Source organism: Solanum lycopersicum, chromosome 1, assembly GCF_036512215.1.
Source record: "Solanum lycopersicum chromosome 1, SLM_r2.1".
Lineage (NCBI taxonomy): Eukaryota > Viridiplantae > Streptophyta > Magnoliopsida > Solanales > Solanaceae > Solanum > Solanum lycopersicum.
In genome coordinates, this window is record NC_090800.1 from 91171590 (window position 1) to 91193452 (window position 21863).

Genomic DNA, 21863 nt, shown 5'->3' on the forward strand with positions numbered 1-21863 from the left:
TACTCCAAAGAATTAAACAGGCTTAAAACAAGAAAAAGGAACAAACTGCAGAGAAGAAAAACATGCACGAAAAGAAAGAGGTCGATACTTATTTCCTAGTAGACTAACACAGCTAAAGAGGGCGTTAGGATTGTGAGAGGAGTCTTTAACTGGTGGGAAACAATTCCCCCCTTTCTTAAAGATGCCCCAGAAAGCAAATACAATGACAGTAATTGAAATTTTTATCAGAAGCCTCTCAGATATTGGAGAAACAAAAATTATTTTAATTCAAGTCACCAAGGAGAGAGGGTCACTCATATTACAGTAAATACATGGCTGTGATCTCAAAAGCATATGGCTGAAGCTTTCTCGAGTATTATGATGTTGATTTTCCAAGCACGTCATGCAATCCTTGGAACCGGAATGCTGTCTGTAGTTGGTAAGGTGACTGACCGCAACAGCTCCAGTGAAAATACTAGACCTAGAAAGTGTGAAACGATCGTATTTGCTGATGCCTGTAAAGATAACATGTAAGACAGCAGAGATTAGCAACTCTTGAGCTCATTGAACACGTCGAAAATGCGCCATGACACTGACATTAGAGTTCACATGCATGAAGATCAAGAGATGAAAAGGAACCAACATGGTTCTCCCGGCTTGACCCCATACACGAATTCCATACAGTAGTCCTAGTCGTGATAAAAAATAAGAACCCTTGAAGTTTTTTCAATAGACATCAAAATGATTGGATAGTGGAGAGGGGAAGAGAAGAAAATAGAGTTAGATCACCAAATGTAACTTCTTCTCTTCCAAAGGGATGAAGGGCAAGAGGTGGCATGGCACCCCCAAATAAAATATCCTAGAAGTACTTGTCTATGTAATATGTATGAGATAATTCAGGTAATAGCCAGTTTTTCAAAGTGAATGAACCCCCAAAACCATTTCTCTACCCCTCATAAAGCAAATTGTTCCTCTTTGTTGTTCTGTCAGTTTCAATCACCGATTAATATATGAAATGTGTTTTAATACATTAACAAAGGATACCAAATGGTAAAAGTTGAACAATTTAATGGCATACCTGAACCAGAAATACATCCAAAGCAAGCACAGGGCTGCTCCCGGGAGTCAAAGTCTGGTAAGGATTAGTTGATGTGGTAAGAGCCTTAGCCACCAATGTACCTACAGTTGCTTGCATGCCAAGTATAGCGGCACCCAGTCCCAGAAGGTTCACCACAATACCATTTTGCAAGCTTTTCACAACATCAGCACGAGGAGGAGCCTACAATAATAGCAGTCAGTGAAACAGCTCCACCAAATCATTTGAGATACACTTCAGATGTTACAAGATACAAATAACCTAGGACCTAGCAGAAGAACAGCTAAAATAAGGGAATTCATAAGCTACTTCAAAAATTCTAGCAAATCTTGTTCAAGAAATTCCACCTTGATCCACATTACCCCGAGTCCCCAACCCCATAAAGAAGGCGAACAGAAACTGTAGCTTTAATTGAAATTACCACAAAACTGGAACCTATGAACTTTTTTTTATAGCGGGAATTCCCCAAGGGCCAATAGTGCATAACTCGAAACTCAATGGATAATGAAAACCCCACCCCTTTCCTTTTATCCTTCTCCATAAAAATAATTAGCTTTTGTACAGAACAGGGTTCGAATTTCTGACATGCACATAATCCACATCATACGCTGTTGCACTCTTACCAGTAAAGAAGGTAATGTCTCTGGAAACACCAAATATTCCAGAGCAACTCCATGAAACTTTTTGTTCGTCAATATCCCAATATATTTCGTGCATCTTCAAAGGGATGAATGTAGCAACTTAAGGAAAAGCATCAGGACATTTGAGGAAAAGCAGAAGCAAAAATTGGATTACGTGAATCGTTAGCTTCTACTAGCACCAGGAACTTCAAACATCATCTGGCTCACAAATGGTACATTTATTCAGCTGGATGGATGAAGAAGCACCATCTCAGGTGACATCCATGTAATAAATACTCCTATTACTATTATACCAAAAATTACAAGTCATTTGCATCAAGTTAATAAGAATCTCTCACTTTTGCATATTGATTGGATGAGAGTCCAACATACTGTTGTCTATTTCAAAAAGCAATTTGAGAAAAATCTGGGGTGTTACCTTTGAAGGGTCATTAGCTGTCTTCCGAAGCTTTTCAGACAAACGAAGATAGCCAAATGACCAAAAAACTGAAATGAAAGCAGCTGCAATTCCGCCCGCAGTTGAGTAGAATGTGAAGGGCGACGTAATTCTCCCCGTAATTGCTATGGAAAACGAGAGGATCACCGCAGCAACAAGTGTACATACAAGCTGTCCCCAAAATCCTAGAGTACCCAATCTCTTGAAGTAACTTGCAGTATTCAGTAGTCTTTTGGCAACCTAAATGTTTGAGCAAAGCCCAATCAATGTCTCTAACTCAAAGACAAATACAACATTATTAAGCCTCAATCCCAAACTAGTCTAGATTGGATACATGAATCATAAATTTCCATTTCATACAATTTGGAACAGTGTCATTCCAATGCTCAATAATACGACTCTAAAGGGGTTCTCAAAAATTTCTACCAACTCAAATGCACCAATCAAACAATATAAAATGCAGCACGACTAGTTTGGCCATTTCAAAACAGTGAAATCCCAACTAGGAACCCAAACCCATTCTTTCAAAACCTACAATGGATCCAATTAAAGCTATTTTTACTTCACACCCAAAAAAAAGCAGAATAGTTCAAAGCTCCTTAATGAAACACTACATTAAATGAAAAAATTTAGCATTTTTACAGCATTCATTAATTTTTCATACACTAAAGAAAACCCTAAAAGCAGCAATTGAAATAGTACATATCCATTAGCACTCCCAGTTACCCAATTCAGTTCACAAAGCTAAAATACTCTTAACACAACCCGAAAGGTAATCCTTAACAATTAGGTACACATTTTGCAAATGCTACAAAAGGGAACTGGATTTACTGCAGAAATAGGAAGTACCTGAGCTAACTTAGCTTTTTCGGACTCTTCATTTGGGGAAGTGAAGGGTGAAGAAACAGGAGCAGAAGCCAAGATTCTGTTCCTTTTGCTGATGAGTCTGAATAGAGGCGAACTAAGAGGATCTGTTTTCAAAGGGGAAAAAGGTAACGATGAGGTGGACGGAATTAGGGTATTTGGACATCGGAGGAAACTGCTCCGCCATGGTTTTCCGGCCGGTGGATGAACTGATGGCGCACTTCCGATGCCGGGGCGAACCGCCGGCAAGAGTAAAGTTTGCATAGCTAGTTTTGTTCGAAAATTACTCAGTAGCTACAAACGCAATGTTTTAGGAGAATAAAGCTCCATACTGTTTTTCAGAAGATTATAAATTTATTTTTAATAAATAATTTTATTTATACACCAATATATTTTTTATAAATATTTTTCATTTACACATAAAAATCTCAAAATAAAACATAATTTTTTCAATTTATTTTTATATAAATTATCAAAAGATTATGTTCACGATTTTCCTCTATCTTTTTACTAATAAAAACATTAATTACACCTTGCAACCCATTTTGTAGAGATGGTTTTGTTAAAATTTACTAGTAAAAAAGTGACGTACTTTTCTTGTACAACATACAGAGAAAATGGATATCCTATATATATTTTATACTCTTGTATTAACTTTTTTTATTTTAAACATGACATAAATTAATATTTGATAGAACATTATAGTATAATATAATTTTTTTATATTAGATATCTCAAATTTAACTATCAAACGTAAAAAAGATATTATTATTCTCTCTCTGCCATATTTTATTCGGTCACATGGAAAAAGTGAACTAGATTAATCACTGCTAAAGCAGCTTGGTTAATTTAGCTGTCTTAAGGACTTAAATGATCATTAATTATCACTTTTTTGTAAATTATGAATTTTTTAGCTTAGACTTAGAGATTTTTCTTGAACAAAATTTAAGAGGAATATAAGATCACAGTCTAAGCAACTAAATATCTTTTTCAAAAAATATTAAGTCAAGTTCTAAGATTTATAATTTATCTTAATTCATATTTAATTGTTTAGTTAATAATAAAAAGATGTCACTCATCTCCTATCCTCGTTGATCTTCTGGTTTATGTTTGAATTCAAACTTTCAAATTGATTGTTTTATATATTGGACTTATTATTTAAACAACCTTTGCTTTGAATATATAATTTTAATGATCGAATTCCAATGTTTCAGAAAATTACATAAGAATAACAAAGTAAACCGTGAAAATGGTCTAGTATGCCAAACACAACGTTAAGTCTGCCATGTCGGTAATTTAAGCTAAATATAGACTTCAAATTTTGAAAATAATAAATAATAATAATAGGAGCATGTTAGGATCGAAAATAAGTAGGTGTAAATGCGGAAGCTAACAAAGCAAACTTTGAAAAATCACGAGTAAGAAGACAACGAAAAATATACCAAAAGACACAAAACTTTAAATTCGGTCAATCAACCTACGTCCACAAAGCAGTTAAGTAATCCACTATAAATATGAGAGTATAAAATATAGAGGGAAACAATCTCAATCAATTCACTCGGAATACATGGGAGGTTCACACAAGTGATAACGTATCAAGCTTGTGACCCATAAATTCTCCCCCTAACCAAAACTCTCAAAGCCTTTAAGACTACATTGTAAATATTGATTAAGTTAGAAGGAACATTCTTTTATTTATAAAATTCTAAACCTTTTCCTACCAGAAAAAGTAATAGTTAATTCAAAAAAAATTTCAAAATTTTTTTCTAAAATAAATATATATATTTATAATAAAAAATCAGAACAAATAAAACCCAATAGAGGATGCAGTTTAATATTTTAGTTTGGTAAATAATGAGTTAGTGATACCGACCAATATTAAAATAACACAAAAAATATTCTCCCGAGATATAGTATGAATGCAACTTTCTATGAGGAATAGCTATAAAGTCAACAAAATAAGCAATGAGCATATACACCACTGATAAATAAAAAAGTATTTACCATTTAGAAAAGAAGAAAATATTAAGTAATTTAAAAAATAATTACGAATAGCCATTTGCGACCAGGTACTAATACAATTTAAGACATACTGACAGCATAAATATCTTTTATACTGTCAATACATATAAAACATAATATATATTTTGGGTAGTTGAATAGATATTTTGTTTTATTAATGCTAAAAGGGTCAAAAACTCAAAATTGATTGTAATACACAACTAGGTAAAGACTAATCAAAATGTCAATTAGGTTCAAATTTAATGTTCATTTTCTTTTTGGCATCTAGTTGAGGAATGAATTCAATTCAAAAAATGATTTGTTTTATATACTGGAGTCTTCTTTATTGGATTAAAATAATAACTTAAAAGAATTTCAATGTTTCACTAAATTACATAAGAATAAAATCTAACAGAACATTACCATAACAAGTTCTACTAAGCTAAACATAGACTTTTAATTAATTAAGTATGATAATATTAATAGGACCATGTAGTTTAGTGTTTTTGTTGGTATGGAACTGGTGGTATTGACCAATTTAAGAAATAAGACAAACATTTTAAAGTATATTAGCCATTACTCACTTGTATTATTATAACACATGTTTAAAATTCAAATAGTTTTTTTAGTAATTTAGATGCTATATTTTGACAAACATTTGAAAAGTAAATTAGCCATTAGCCATTTGTTTTATTGACCTATGTTTGAAATTCAAATGATTTAGTAATAACATATTTTGTTAAGTATATTTTAATCAACTACTCTACTTTGATAATACCAAAACAACTACTCCTTCCGTTCGGATTTATTTGTCATAGTTTATATTTTTAGAGTTAAACTATACAAATTTTGATTAATATTTTAAGATATATTTTCATCATATTAATATGCAAAAATCATAATTTATAGTATTTTTTATTTAGTTTTAGAAATCTTTTTTTTTGTTTAAAGTATCGAATTAATGTAATTTAATTATCTTTAAAAATTATTTAAATTGACTTTTAATAAGTGTAATATGACAAATAATTTTGAACGAAGTGAGTAATTGTTTTGGTATTATCAAAGTAGAGTAGTTGAGGATTAGACACCAAAACAATAACTAATATTGATAAAATAAATTATTTACCTTTCTTTTATTAAATTCACTTTGATTTTTTTTTAATGGACCCATTTTAAGAACATGTCGGTGAATTCATGTCATTTCTGAATAGACTATTTTTAAAGGGCTAAATATTAGTAAAAAAACAAAAGCAAGGGCCAATGTGTACAAATTTTACCATATTTTTTTTTTCATTATGCTTTTTACTGTTGACTGTAACACAACTATAAATAAAGTTTATCTCCGTGACTCATTGTCATCTCATAAAAGCTAGTGCAATAATTTATCATCTCACTTTTATAAGATAAAAATCACAAGATTAAATCTTATGAAAATATTAGATTTTATTTAAATAAAAGAATGTGAAATTATGTAATCATAATTATGTTACCAAACATGACACTGGAATATATAATAATTACGTTATGATAAGCAAATTACTGAATTATGTAGCTATTACTCTAGTAATTGCACATTTAATTTTATAAGTTATTTATACATAATTAAAATTAGAATATATATATCAAACCGAAAATTAAATTAAAAATATAGAGTCATGTATTACGCCTTAAATTATTGATTTCTATATATATATGCTCACTCATAAGGAAAACTTGAAAAGAAGGTAGCATTGGAAACATGAAAATGGAGTAGGGAAAAAAGTCAATAGGAGGTGGACTTTAATTACACCTCTTTTTTTTTGCTAACGTCTTCTACCAAAACCATAAAGATTCCCTCATTTTTTTCTTTTTCTATATAATATAAAATAAAATATATGACTATTTCAATTCACTAAAAAATAACTTAATTTTACTTGGCACGAAATTTAAAAATACTAAAAATGATTCATGATTTTACGAAATGAGTATATAGATAAGTTAAATTGAGAACAGAATGAGGACAGAAACAAAGTAGTACAATAATAGCCATTCACTTTGTTTTCCCATACTTACTCAAGTACCCTTTTACTACTACTCCTATATATCAATATCATTTCATTTATGTAGCAGAGTGAACCACAACACTTTGCTTTTTTTTTTGCCTCAACACTTCTCCATCTTTTGCTGCCTTTTTGGTCACCAAAACAACTTCTCTAGTAGTTGGTTTACCTCTTCCTCTTACTTCTTATGTATATAGAAAGTAATCATGAATAATCACTTCAAGAAATGATGACTATCTCAGAGCATTACTATTCTTTCTGGTCATTTGGGGTCTTTTTCTTTCTTCTTTTATGTCCTTCATTTGGTCTCAACATAGATGGAACTCTCTTGTTGTCTTTCAAATACTCTATTCTTGATGACCCTTTATCAGTTCTTGATAATTGGGACTATAATGATGCAACCCCATGTTTATGGAATGGTGTAACTTGTGCACCTGACATGTTTAGGGTCATTAGTTTAGTACTCCCAAATTCTAAGCTTATTGGTTCTGTTCCACAAGAATTAGGCTTTATTCAACATCTTCATACTATTGATCTTTCAAATAATTTCTTGAATGGAACACTACCCCTTTCACTTCTCAATGCTTCTGAACTTCAAGTTGTTTCATTGTCAAACAATGATATTTCTGGTGAGCTTACTGAGTCTATTGGAGGGTTAAAGAGCTTAAAGGTTCTAAATCTTTCTGTCAATGCATTTGTTGGAAGTATCCCACAAAAGCTAAGTTCTTTGAAGAATCTAAAAGCTGTTTCTTTGAGTAAAAACCTGTTTTCTGGTGCAATACCAAGTGGATTTCAGTTTGTTGAAGTGTTGGATCTTTCTTCTAACTTGTTGAATGGAACTTTGCCTGATGATTTTGGTGGTGATAGTTTGAAATACTTGAACTTTTCATCAAATAAGTTATCTGGTTTAGTGTCACCACAATTTGCCAAGAAAATACCAACGAATGCTACAATTGATCTTTCATTCAACAGCTTTACAGGTGAAATCCCAGAGTCATTAGCTTTATCAAACCAGAAAACAGAATTCTTTGCAGGAAATACAGATCTCTGTGGCAAACCACTCAAGAAACTCTGTACAATCCCTTCAACACTTTCATCTCCACCTAATATAACCACTAATCCTCCAGCAATTGCAGCCATTCCAAAAGAAATTAACTCAACCCCACTTCAAGATTCTGATGGAACAACACAAACTGCAGCTCAAAATCAACAACAACATGGGCTAAAGCCAGGTACCATAATGGGAATCATAGTTGGTGACTTAGCTGGTGTTGGTGTTCTTGCTGTTGTCTTTCTTTATGTCTACAAATTGAAAAAGAAGAATAAAGCAAGTGAGGCAACCATAGAAAGCTCAATTGACAAAGATCAAAAATACAACAGAACACCAGAACCATCAATACTTGTTGTAAAAGAAAAAGACACCATTTTTCCTAGTTGGCCATGCTTGACCATAAATCAAGAAAGTTCAGATACTGATGACAGCAAAAATCAAGAAAGTGAAGACCAAACTGATTATGAAACAGAACAAAAGAATGAGAAAAACAAGAAAACAGAGAGGTCATTTGTAATGGTGGATGGTGAAACAGAATTAGAGCTAGAGACTTTGCTTAAAGCATCAGCTTATATTTTGGGGTCAAGTGGAGCTAGCATAGTTTACAAAGCTGTGTTAGAAGATGGAAGTGCATTTGCTGTTAGGAGAATTGGAGAGAGTGGTGTTGATAAATTGAAGGATTTTGAGCAACAAATTAAAGGAATTAGCAAGCTGAGGCATCCAAATCTTGTTCGTGTTAGAGGATTCTATTGGGGAGATGATGAGAAATTAGTCATATATGATTATGTTACTAATGGAAGCTTAGCCAATATTGGTTACAGTAAGTTACTTTTCTTTCATCTTCATTATCTTTATCACAGTTATAGTTTTTATATATCAATTTCTGTCCTTATCATAATTACCCCAAAATATTCTTGATTAGTCAAGTGTACTTGTCATTTCATGTTACTGCTGCAACATTCCCTGATTTATCACTTAACATAAACATTAAAGACTATAGTTTAGTGGTAACAATAAATATTGTATTGTGGGGTCGTCTGGTAGCTGGTTAGAGTTATGCATGTACTAATCAGATAGAAATTGGTATCATTTCATTTGGATATTACTTATGCAGAATTTGATATCTGCGTCTAAACCAACTACCAAACGACTCCTTTTGTAAGTACACTATCTTAGGCATGGATTTTCGTTACTGATTATGCAGAAACACTTCATATGTGGTTGTGTTTTGAGGCTCCCAATGGTCCTCCATGTGACATTGTCATAATCCGTGAAAGTCACCAAACTATACTACAATACATATGATACGTCAAAATACATGTGCACCCCATCTCAACAATATTGTAGTACCACAAACGTTCTAAGAGACTTTGATTTTTTCAAGCGACTATACTGAGTATATTGTTATTGTTTAAATTTTTCAGGAAAGGTTGGTTCCTCTCCTTACCATTTATCATACGAAGTTCGGCTCAAGATAGCAAAAGGAATTGCAAGAGGATTGACCTACATCCACGAGAAGAGACAAGTACATGGCAATATTAAACCAAGTAACATTCTCTTAACACCTGATATGGAGCCCATAATAAGTGACATTGGGCTTCATGGGCTAATGCATGGTAAAAACACCTCCAAACCGGATAATTCGGGCCGGCATTTCGGTAGCAAGCGGTCCACATCCGCCTCCCGAGACGGTTTAAATGATCAACCGGTTCATGGAAGTCCTTACATTGCCCCAGCCGGGTTCGTGGTAGGGTGCACATCCCCCTACCACGCCCCGGAGTCATTGGAGAGTCTAAAACCTAGTCCTAAATGGGATGTTTACTCATTTGGGATTGTGTTGCTCGAGCTTTTAACCGGGAAAGTATTCTCGGACCGGGAGTTGAGCCAGTGGACCACCAGTTCAGTATCGGATGACATGGACCGGGTTTTAAGGATGGCTGACGTGGCGATCAGAGCTGACGTGGAGAGCAGGGAAGAGACCACGGTGTCATTGTTTAAGTTAGGTTTTAGTTGTGCATCATTGAATCCACAAAAAAGGCCTACAATGAAAGATGCCCTTCATGTGCTTGATAAAGTACCAGGTTATTCACATTACTAATCATTATGTTGGGACCAAGAAAAGCTATAAAGAGCTGTTTAGTTCTCTTTAATTTGTTCTTCTTTTGACTTTACAAAGATTTTTGCTACATAAAGAAGAGAAGAACCCTTGTGTTGTAATTGATGAAAGTGTTTGTAAGTTTGACAAATTGATCTAAGAGTGTATTTATATGAGTTTTTCAATAATAATAGTAGAGTTTTGTTTTTTCCTCGGTATTCGAAGTTTGCTTTAGAGTTCTGATATTAGATATATAAGTGTTCCTTCTTATATATTTAATCGAACTTAATAGTTTTGATTTAAAATCTTGTATTAAATCGTGGAATTCATTATTTTCTTATAAAAAAATATACTATACTATTAATGGAGCAACCAAAAATTTAAAAGGACTAGAGTTTTGATTCCAAGTTCAAATTAGTCTTGAATATGTTTATCCGTCTTAGATAGCAGGTTAATCACTTATTCGTCGCCAAACTTAAATTATTTGTTTATATGATTGCTTTTTATGATGAGATATTCAAGAAATTTGATTTTGTAGTCATTTATAAACTTATTTTTACTTTTATGTCTTCTTTTATAGGAGATGTTCATTTTCTTCCTGAGTTTTCTGTTGTGAGATTTCTTTGTTGTTAAGTACCGTTAGTGAAAAAAGCAAAAAAAGAGTAGCTTAAATTGAGCTGTTGGAATATTTATTACCTTTAATGGTCAAAAAGATGGGTTGATCACATCAATTCACTACTTGAGTAATCAAGGCTCCATCGTTGCCCTTCCTTTTCTCTCTTTTGGGCTTTCGCAAATTAAAATATTTTATTTGTATATGATCTTAGTATACTTAAAATAAACTAATTCTAAAAGATAGCGATTAATATCTTTGTAAAGTAAAGGAATCGAATTATAATATGCAAAGTGAGCAAAGGCACTTTTCTAAAAGATTTTCTCAAAAAGCTAACACAAACAAAGAATCGATATGTACTTCTTTTCCATGAATTTCGATACGGGAGTTTTTCTTTATTAAATAACAATAATATCTAGGCTAGCTTGTGTACGCGAACTATTTCATAGATACCTGCTACCTAGTACCTCCTGTATGATAACCTTGCACACCAAAGCTTGGGCATATAGGAAGGAGTGGAGTCGCATAATGTTTTTGTACATTTGATATATGAAACAATTACTGTTGATGATGTATCCTGGGATGAACTATAGCATCTACTCTTGCTAATAAACTGTAAACAGATTTTTACAAGGTTTAAGGAAGGGAAAATTCAGCAGTAAATAAAGTTTCTATTGACAAATTGACAGAATTTGTTTAGATGAATAAGGATGTATCAATATCACTCTTTCAATACATAAACAAGAAGAGAAAAGGAAATAATCAGTTCTTTGAAGCAGACTGGAAGATGAAGACAGCGGTCAAAACGCCCACCAATGCAGTGACTGCCAATGCTACTGTAGGTATGGGCCCTGAGACCCCGAAATTCTGAAAAAATAGAATCAAGTTTAACTAGAAATTCATGTAGTTGCTCATCAAACAGTTATATGATGGTTAAAATCATAATGTTTATGACAATAACTATCCAGTGAAATCTCACTAGGTGGATAGATAAAAGAAAGTCCAATATACAGATAATACACAAACTACTGAACATTCAAAATCACCTCAAACCCATGTGGTGTCTGCTGAACTCAGTTACCATTGCGGTGGTGGTTGGTTATTGTTCTTTTAATTTACGCAACATGACAGTACAATAAATGTAGATGCACGAGGGAAGCTTTTTCTTTTTCCTTTTTTTCCAACTTGGATGAATAGAACGAGAAACAATTGGTATATCGAACATCATGTTAAGTGGGGTTCCAATCTACAGATATCTGAGATTAGGACAAGTTTATTTGGTATAAGATCTCATATATCAGAGTAACAGATACGCTTTAACATGTTCTACCGAAAGACATGTTATGAATCCAATCTGTTATACAATAATGAGAGTAAATGCCCTACCTCCAGAAGTCCTTTGCCTGTAGCTATTTCTACACTAATAGCAGCTGCAAAACCAACCATGGCAGATCGACCAAGCCATACATCCAAATTACTTCCGTCCTTGGTACTCTGCTCACATCGTACAGAAAGTGATGCTGCCCTACTTGGCGTAGCTTTTATCTGAGAGAAACTGTTCCTGATCACTGTAAATACAATGGATCAGTTCCGAACCAATAGCACAGGGACGTGCAAATTTAAAATATACTGTAATTGCTCATAATCTGCATAGCATGTATAAACCACCCCGCCAATCTACACCACCATTCAGTATGTATAAAGGAAAAGAAAAAATATACAAGAATTAGGCTCAAATACCAAGAACAACGGTAATCTACATTCTTCCCAGCGTGCTATTAAGGTGTGACCGATGTGACAAACTGCTCTTCTCTGTTTGTTCATTACGTTGTAATTAATTGAAACAAATATTGAGGCCAAAATCCATTTGATCAGAGCTAGAGCGACCTCTCTAATTAAATTGGTAAGTAACTTCTCATATGATGGAACACGATACAAAAGACTTCCACGGAAACTAGTCCACTCTCTACCTTAAGGAAGAACAATGTTCTCCACAAATGTCAACTGAAAGAACAAGGCAAGCGAGGGAGAAAAACGAGTTTTGTTTCTTGAATAACTGTAATATAAAGATATAAGTGTTGATTACCCACACAAAAATCATACATATTTGAGTCAGGTATGTGTTTACTGATGAACGATTTGTTTTTACACATAGTTGTGAGAGTCTCATAAGTTCCACAATCTTCATGCCATGATAGAATTTGTGTTACATTCACTACTTAAAGACATCCCTCACATGCTAATTTCCAGTCCTCTTCTTTTAAAAGCACATGAAATTCACAAATAGTCCTAATAGAAGGGGTAGCTCCATGGGTAAATAAAGGAAATGACAATATATGCTGCATTTATAGTAGAATTAGACCTAAATAGTATAAATATCATCATAAAATTGCCTGTTAGATAGAATAAAACAAAGAGCAGAATTATACGAAACAAATATGAAAATCCTGAATCCGACACTGAATCGATTATTCAACAAAAAGAGGAAAAGTAGGCTTACAGAGTGGAGAACCAGTTGCAAAAGTAGTCCCAAATTGAGTACGAGTAGAGCCCTTAATAGAAGAAATGGATACTGGGTTTGACACTACAACATCTGCAGAAACATTAAATTAGTTTTTGTTAATCCTTTCAGTTTTTAGAAACAAAAAAAAAGGAAGAAATTGTAAATAGAATTACCACGAATTGAAGTGCAGAGAGAACTGGAAATTTGAACAACAGCCATGTCTGGCGGGTGATTTTGGGGAATTATGAAAACTAGACCGTTCAATTTCTATCTTTCTACAATCTAATGCTCTTTCTGATATTTTTCTTCAACGTAAACAGGGGGAATTATCTGACGCGTGTCATCAGTTTATTCGGCCCTTCGGCTCCTTTCGTATTGGGCTGTGTAAGTCCATACAAGAGTTCAGTGGGCTTACGAGGATGAAAAACTAAACTTCATATTGTTGGAAGAAATTTATAAAATAGTAAATAAAATTATTAATTTAAAATAAATATTATTATTATAATATTATTTTATTTTAATTCGTGGTAAACATTTTACCATTCGCTTCTTTCTTCGGAAATTTTGTTGCCACTCTTTCTCGGCTTTCTCACTTTATACAAATACAAATATAATAATTGTGTTTGTATTTGTATAAAATGGGAGAAAACTGTATATACAAATACATTCGTCTCTCTCTTGAATCTCGCTCGCCACTCTTTCAGAATCTCCCTCGCCTCCCTCACTTTATACAAACAAACACTAATGTATAAATTGTGTTTGTATATAGCGAGAGAGAACTCTACATACAAATATATAGCTTTTCGTCCTGTACATTTATAATTATAAAAAAAAAAACAAATCTTTTCTTGTCTAGTTCTTTTTTGCCTTTATCTCTTTCTCACTTTCTCACTTTATACAAACACAAATTACACAAAATACAATGTATAAATTGTGTTTGTATAAAACTATAGAGAGAATTGATATACAAATAAAGTTATTTTAATTCGATTCAATTGTATACGAATTTAAATTTTATGCAAATATAAAAACAGAGATAACATATACATATACAAACGCAATCTTCATAGACATAAAAACCCTACTCATACAAATTCGACGTAATTTGTACAAATCATATGCCTTTATACAATCAGATGTTGTCTGTGATTTTATTCAAATATGATGCTCTATAGTAAAACTGTAATTATAGAGCATTAATATGATTTTTATGTTTGTTGAAACTATAATTTAATAAATGTTATTTTATATTGGTTGTGTCTCAATTTTTGTGATAATTAATCTAAAAAAATGATATATTCTTATATTAGCAATAATTTAAATTTTTTTAAAAATCATTTAATCCTAAATAAGATGATTTATAGTCGCACAAGTATTTATGACTTGCTTTAGACAACAAATTTCAAAAGTTTTTATTTAAGCTCCATACGAAATAAATAACATCATATAAATTGGGACAAATAAAGTATTATTTACTCCCAAAATTATCCTACCTCGCCATTTTAGTTTAAATAATGAAATAAGTTATCTCACAATGTGAGATAAAACTAAAGCATGCTTACTCTCATCCATCAACCAAATATGAACAACCTTTTAAAAAAAATTATATATTTTTTTAGAGAACATATAAATATAAGATGATGATGATGATGATGATAATAATAATAATAATAATAATAATAATAGCTAAACTTCTTGATAAATTTGTGAATTATATAAATTCACGATATATAATATAATCATAGTAATTAAAAAACCACAATCAAAATATTTCATTTTTGGAAATCATCGAATGTACCCTTGAAAAATATTATATACCAATAATAATTAATATTCATGTACATGTATATCTAACACAAAATGAGAAAAACGTAAAAAAAAAAATAAGAGTGAAGGATTAAATAGGATGGGGTAGATTTTTATTTTTTAAAAATAAAATAATATCAATTTTTATGCCCGAGGGGGGGGGGGGGGGGATGAATGGTTTTTTTTTTAAAGGGGGGGGGGGGGGGGAGGATGAAGTATGAAATTTTTAAAAATATTTTATAAATGACGTTTCTAAAAAAAAAAGGATGGGGTTGTTGGGGGGGGGGGGGGAGGGGGGGGTGAATGGGTGGTTTTATTTTTATTTATTTTTTTAAGGGGGAGGGGAGGATGAATTATGAAATTTTTAAAAATATTTTATAAATGACGTTTCTTTAAAAAAAGGATGGGGGTTGTCGGGCGGGGGGGCTGGAGGAGTAGGGTAAGAAAAATAATTTAATTTTTTATGTGGATAGTAAAATTTTAATCTTTAATTTTGTAGTTAATATTAATATTTTATTATTTATTTTTTATCTAGGTAAAATATTTTAGGGCAACTTTCATATATAACAAACGAAAAATTTATATTTGTATGCTATAACAAAGTTTGCATAGATGCGCTCCATAGCAAACATATAACTGTATAATTTGCTATACATATATAACTGCATAATTCGCTGGCCTAAATTGTATAATTTGCTGGCCTCGCTACACATATACAATTGTATGATTCACTGGCCTATTTCGCTGCAATTGTATAATTCGTTGGCCTATTTCACTGCAATTGTATAATGCGCAATTGTATAATTCACTGCAACGTATAATGCACAAGTGTATAATTCGCTGGCCTATTTTAAATTATGAAAATCACACTCTTGATAGTTCAGTCGTTTAGGTATGCAACTCAAAAAAAGTGAATAATTTAGATGTGTTTTTGACACTTATCGCAAAAAATTTTGAAAGAATGATGCATCTTGCAACTTGATAGATAGTACAAGAATGTTTTTTTTTCCATTTATATAACACAGTGATGTAATTTAGGATTAAGTCATACTTCACCGATGATTTTTGGCAAAAACTCTCCTTCTTGCCCAAACACTTTAATACTTCCTCCATCCCATAATAATTATAATTGGTCATTTTCATTTTACACGATTCTTTAGAACTCAAAAATTAAATGATCAATTTAACTAATTACCCTTTATCCACACTGATAAATATCAAAATAATTTAAAATGACACAGGGCATATAAAAGGTATAGGTACTCGAGAATGAGCGAGAGCATGAGTACAAAGGAGTAATTAAGTATGTAATGAACTCTTGAAAAATATAAATTCTAAGAACTTCATTTTATATCAAAGAGAAATTATGGGAACATTAAGCATGATGATGATATTACTTATAGGAATAAAATGGGAAAAATAATAAATTTATCTTGATTTAGTAAGTGATCAAGTAATTTGAGACAAATATTTTTAGAAAGATGGGACAAAATGAATAGCTTTTTAGATAATATATACTCCATCAATTTCATATTAGTTGATCATTTTTTAATTTTTTTTTTTGAGATGTTTAAGAAGTTATAAATAAAAAGACAATTTTACTAAATTCACCCCTTAAAAACTTCTTGGAAACAATCAAATTTGATCAGTTTAAAAATGAATTAATTGCAAGGACAATATAAAAAAAGTAATTAATATTTTCTTAATTTAACAAATATTTTTAATATAATAATCAGCTAATATCGGACGAAGCCGTTCCAGTCCACCTGTCTATAAAATATTGGAACAAACATTTCTTAATGGATTTGTTGATACGCAATCTAATTGGGTTTATAAACAATGACAAACTGCTTAATTAGACCAATATTTTTAGGTTATCGAACTCGCAGCTGGAAATTAAATGACCTAACATAGATACCCTTTCTGTTCAAGCTAAGAGAATATTCAGTCCAACAATTAAATAACTTTATGTACTTTCGACAAAATGACAAATTAAATTAAGTTAATGTTTAATACTTATTAGTACCTATTTAAAACAAAACTAGCAGCTTACATTGACTTAGACGTGGCATATAATATACTCTTTCCAGTCTAAATAGTGTTTAATCGAATAATAAATATATTTTCTTTGCAAAATGATTTAAGTCATTTTAAAAACGAAAAAGGATTATATTTGTTTTTTTACTAGTAATTTATATATTGAAAGAATATAACGATGCACATAACAGATGTTCTTTGATTTGCCATAGGGATTAGTATTAGGGTTAAAGTTTGAAAATATTTTTTATTTTTTTATAACATGAGTGTAAGTTTGAAAGTTGAGGGAAAGTTTTAACTTTTGTGGGGAAAAGGTATTTAATTGTGGAGAAGTGAGCCAAATGATGCCTTTTAACAGTTGAATAATAAAAGTATTAATTGCATTAAGAAAAAAAAAATAGATACATCAAATTTGAAGCAATAAAGAAAAAAATCAGACGTTTAATTTTGATATTAAATCAAATTATCCAAATATACTCTCTGCTATCTTCGTTTCAAATTTCGGTTCATGCTCTCCAACAATGTCCCTAGAAAATTATAATAATAATAAGTTAATAGTTATCACTTATCACTTATAATTATAATCCAGACCTTGTTTTAATACCATATTAAATTCAATTTTAGCCTAGCTTAAAGTAAAAAAAATTATCCGAGCCTTATAACAAGTTCACTTATCTCGTTAATTATCAATTTGAAACTTTTTATCATTCTTTAAACAATAAGTCCCTATATTTAAGACTGTCAAACTACGAACATAAATAACTTCAAATAGTTTCACAAATTAGATTGAGATTATTATAATAAGATATCAATAATTTTCTAGTATGAATATACATTATACTCTATACATAGGGGCATAATTCAGATGAGCAAATATTATATTGGGTTATTTCTTATCTAAATAATATAATATAATAGTCCTACAAATACAATATGAAAACCAAGATGAAAAAAAAATAATCTCAGAAACATTGACTGACACAACTAAGACTTTGGTTTCCCACCATAAGCTTGCTGACAAATCGACGTAGATTTCTGTGATTTCAAGCAAAGTTGCGAAGAAATCGGACATTTTTGTAAACAATTATCTCCTAAACTGCCGGTAACTGAAGTTTCCCGGCCGAAAAATCCCGCCGGCGGTGATCCATTCAAGAAATTACCGTCAAGATACAACCTTTTCAACGTCGCCTTTTTGCTATACTGCAACGGAATCGGTCCCCGGAACTTGTTATACCTCAATGTCAACGACGACAATCGAGGGAAAATCGCGAAATTTACCGGTAAATATCCTTCGATTTTGTTGAAACCCAAATCGACGGCGACAAGGTCGCTGTTCAAATTAACAACATTTGAGATCTTGACGAGTGTAAAGCTGTTGTTCGCCATGTCGATTTGTTGTAACGAAGGTAACTGAAAGAACCAAGTTTCAATAGTTCCAAATAACGAATTTTCACTAAGCTCCACAACTTCCAGTTGATTCAACCCATAAAACGACGATTTCAATAGAGGCCCAGATAACGAATTAGCCTTCGCTGCAAGTTCTAGTAGATTTGGGGGTAATTTTGGGAGTGACCCAGTTAGCTTATTGTAACTAAGATCAAGTCTTCTCAAGCTTGTTAACTCATTCATCGAATTTGGTAACCCAGAAATCAAATTATGAGAAAGATCAAGAGAAAGCAGAGATTTTAAAGAAGTAAGCGAAGGTGGGACTGACCCGGAAAATGAATTGAGTCGAAGAACCAGGTTCTTGAGATTTGGTAAAGAAGACAGAGAAGAAGGAATTGGGCCATAGAAATTGTTGTTCTGAAGATCAAGAGTAACAAGTTGAGTGAGTTTAGAAACTAACGGAGAAAGAGTCCCTGTGTAACCAGCAGGATCAAGCGTAAGTTCAGTTACTCTGTTTCCAGAGCTACAAGAAAGGCCACAGGTGAAATGGGTAACACGAGGAACAGAGCAAGGGTCTGTAGTGAAATTCCAAGAACCTAAACAAGAATATGAAGGAATAGAGGAAGGTTTAATTGCGGCTTTAAAAGCTCGAAGAGCAAGTATGTCTGTAGAAGGAGGAATTGATTGAACTGATGAAAGTAAAAAAAGAAAGAGAAAGAAGAAAACAGAGGTTCTTGATTTGGACATGTTTGAAAAATGGCTACAAAAATGATCGATGTATTTTGGTTTTGTAATGGAGGGTTCTGGTGGTTTAGGCACAGTGTGGGGCCTTTTGATGATATCTTTGTACAATTAGCTGGAGAGCAGTATATATATATACAGGGAATAGGATTAACAAAGCTATAATTTGTTTTAACTGGTGATTTATTAAAAAAAAATAGTGTATTTATATATTGGATTTGCTGTCATTTGGTTTAATTTAAGGGTCATACATTATAGGGTTGGTGAGCAGGTGGTTCCTAAACAAATAGGAATCATGAAAATATTCAGCATCCCTATGATTATAAGATCATTAATAAATCAACTTTACTGTCTAAAAAGAATAATATGTATACGAATTATGAGTAATCTTATATTTGTGTATTTCAAATATTTAATTAATTATTTAAAATGCATCTAACGAGCACATGTATTGAGTAGCTCTAAAATGATAAAGCGGAGAATGTAAATTGATTAGGTGAGGGATAAATTATGCATTTGAAGAGTGGGAAGAATATGATGGTCTGGTGAATGGCCCAGAAGACGGTGCATTATTGTTTCCATAAAGTTTAACAAATCTCTGCAATTATTCTATTTATCAAAGACAAATTAGATGTATGAATAGAAATTATTATTCAATGATTTTTTTTATGATTATATCTGTATAAATAGATGGTTTTGCTAATTACTCGATTACAAATCTGGTAGGTGCGCCTAGGAGAAGTTGGCATTGACTCAAAGGAAACGTTAAAATAAACTTTTTTTCCGATAAATTTATAATTTTGAACAATATTATACGTTACATCTCACCGATTAAAAGCGTTTCATAACATGTTTACGAAAAATACTGTAATGAAAAGCTATGATAAAACTTACAGATCCCAAAACCAAGTAAGACTGATTTTGCGTAAAAAGCTGGCTACCCGTTTTATTGTGAAAAAAGCTTTAAGTTACCTTTTCCCTTTTTTTCTAAATGGAATATTTTAGTGATAACATGTTAGAATCGCACTAAGTTTAGGTGCATTATTTTTTGTCGTTTTCCCTATTATAAGATGGGTAAAAAATAAAATAAAATGATTTTGACAGTGAGGAATCTAGTAGAGTGTTAGTAGGGGGATTTTTTTAATTTTTATTTTTCATAGTTTGCAGTAATTGTGATGTTTATATCCACAAAAATCTAAAAATGGTGGGGTAGAGAGTGATAGTGTTGTTCATTTACAAGAGTACCGACGCTTCGTCAACATCATTCTTGCCTACCGCAATTACTAAATACTGTCCGACGCCATTCTTTGTCCACCAAAGGGCCTTTATTATCGATCGCACAAAATAAGTTTTATTTATTTCATCTTTGTTCATTATAATTTTGTGATTTCTGAAGTTAAATTATGCTAAGCTCTTAAAAAATTAAGTCTGAACTCATAATTTGTAACCGGGTTCTGAATACTCTAACGATATAAGTTATCATGGATTAAATTGTTTTAACTTATTATGCATTGTAAAACATTGCCTTATAATGTGATACCAATAAATAAATTTATATCTTGCAATTTATTTTTTTGCCATGTTAAGATTATTTTTTATTGTTTTCTTAATACTTCTAAAAAATGTTGAATAACTATAATTAAGGATCATAATTATAAATGCGAATGACCCATCCAAATTTGGCAACCCAGACACTCCTAACCCACAAATATATGGTGGTTAAACAGTCGTTAAGAAAGTTAAACCGCCTATTTGTTAAATTAATCATGTCAACTTTAAGGTTACGAAGGAATTATTTAGCTAAATAAATGTCATATTATAGCATAGCGTTAAAAAAATCATATATTAAATAAACTTTTTTTTTTCCGATTGATATGATATAAAAAAATATTTTTTAAAATGGTGGTAGTGATTATCACCCGTACATCTAATGACTATGGGAGAGAGAAACACTAGCGATTTAAATTTTAATTGTCTATTATACATATTAATAATCATAACAAGTACATTAACAAATAAATATGCATAGATTTCGAATAATATTTTTAACATAAATAATATTTTTCAATTGCTGGCATCAAAAGTTGCATGAATGATTCGTAAGGTATATATGCATATCTAATATATCCAAAATAACCAAATTTTATCAAGAAATATTACCTTTTTTTAAGCCAAGAGAAATTTATTTTTAAGATATCAAATTAATGATGATTTTTTTATTTAAAAAAAAATCCTAACAATATATAAGTAAAGTTTCGTTAAGTAAAGAGTAGTTGTAGAGTAGTGATGTTCGGTAAATATTTCATAAAGTGGAATAAATCATGGAATAGCTAATATCTCAAGCTACTAATTAGTAAAAAAATTTATTCAAAGTGAATTTTTGCAATTCATAACCAAAAATAAATAAATTTAATGATTTTAAACAGAACATGCCACACTTAATAAGTTAAAAATATCAAAAATAAATTGTTCAATTTTTAGACTTTAATCGAAGAAAAACAACTTATACCAAAAACAATCATTTCAACTTGTCTTTGCGTCATGTTTATAGATATTCTTTTGATCCATCGTCTAC

General features: G+C 31.5%; 4 protein-coding genes across 4 annotated transcripts; 1 reads left to right on the forward strand and 3 right to left on the reverse strand.

The window, feature by feature from the left end:
• Positions 1 to 63: 63 nt before the first annotated feature.
• LOC101252331 (protein TIC 21, chloroplastic) lies at positions 64 to 3546 on the reverse strand. Its single transcript, XM_004230692.5, has 4 exons — positions 3002 to 3546; positions 2135 to 2392; positions 1058 to 1258; positions 64 to 494 (listed from the first exon to the last, which is right to left on the reverse strand). The coding sequence occupies exons 1-4, from the start codon at positions 3278 to 3280 to the stop codon at positions 381 to 383; spliced, it is 852 nt and encodes a 283-aa protein (XP_004230740.2). The 5' UTR covers positions 3281 to 3546; the 3' UTR covers positions 64 to 380.
• A 3187-nt stretch (positions 3547 to 6733) lies between these two features.
• On the forward strand, positions 6734 to 10420 carry LOC101252632 (probable LRR receptor-like serine/threonine-protein kinase At4g37250). Its single transcript, XM_004230693.4, has 2 exons — positions 6734 to 8927; positions 9532 to 10420. Exons 1-2 carry the CDS (start codon positions 7283 to 7285, stop codon positions 10203 to 10205), a joined length of 2319 nt encoding a protein of 772 aa, XP_004230741.2. The 5' UTR covers positions 6734 to 7282; the 3' UTR covers positions 10206 to 10420.
• Positions 10421 to 11450: 1030 nt separating this feature from the next.
• On the reverse strand, positions 11451 to 13595 carry LOC101252927 (stress enhanced protein 1-like protein). The gene is given in 4 exon segments (NM_001347962.1): positions 11451 to 11682; positions 12202 to 12383; positions 13316 to 13408; positions 13492 to 13595. Coding segments are annotated over 4 exon segments (426 nt in total). The 5' UTR covers positions 13538 to 13595; the 3' UTR covers positions 11451 to 11577.
• A 4338-nt stretch (positions 13596 to 17933) lies between these two features.
• On the reverse strand, positions 17934 to 19520 carry LOC101253231 (polygalacturonase inhibitor 1). Its single transcript, XM_004230695.4, has one exon. The coding sequence runs from the start codon at positions 19292 to 19294 to the stop codon at positions 18146 to 18148; it is 1149 nt and encodes a 382-aa protein (XP_004230743.1). The 5' UTR covers positions 19295 to 19520; the 3' UTR covers positions 17934 to 18145.
• Between the last annotated feature and the right edge of the window lie 2343 nt (positions 19521 to 21863).

Excerpts from the sequence above, each read along its gene's own strand:
- LOC101252331 (XM_004230692.5), bottom strand. The coding sequence starts at position 3,280 with ATGCAAACTTTACTCTTGCCGGCGGTTCGCCCCGGCATCGGAAGTGCG. Across the intron at positions 2,393-3,001 it reads AAAAAGCTAAGTTAGCTCAG|GTTGCCAAAAGACTACTGAA; the intron begins GTACTTCCTATT and ends TCAAACATTTAG. Across the intron at positions 1,259-2,134 it reads CAGCTAATGACCCTTCAAAG|GCTCCTCCTCGTGCTGATGT; the intron begins GTAACACCCCAG and ends CTATTATTGTAG.
- LOC101253231 (XM_004230695.4), bottom strand. The coding sequence starts at position 19,294 with ATGTCCAAATCAAGAACCTCTGTTTTCTTCTTTCTCTTTCTTTTTTTA.
- LOC101252632 (XM_004230693.4), top strand. The coding sequence starts at position 7,283 with ATGATGACTATCTCAGAGCATTACTATTCTTTCTGGTCATTTGGGGTC. Across the intron at positions 8,928-9,531 it reads CTTAGCCAATATTGGTTACA|GAAAGGTTGGTTCCTCTCCT; the intron begins GTAAGTTACTTT and ends TAAATTTTTCAG.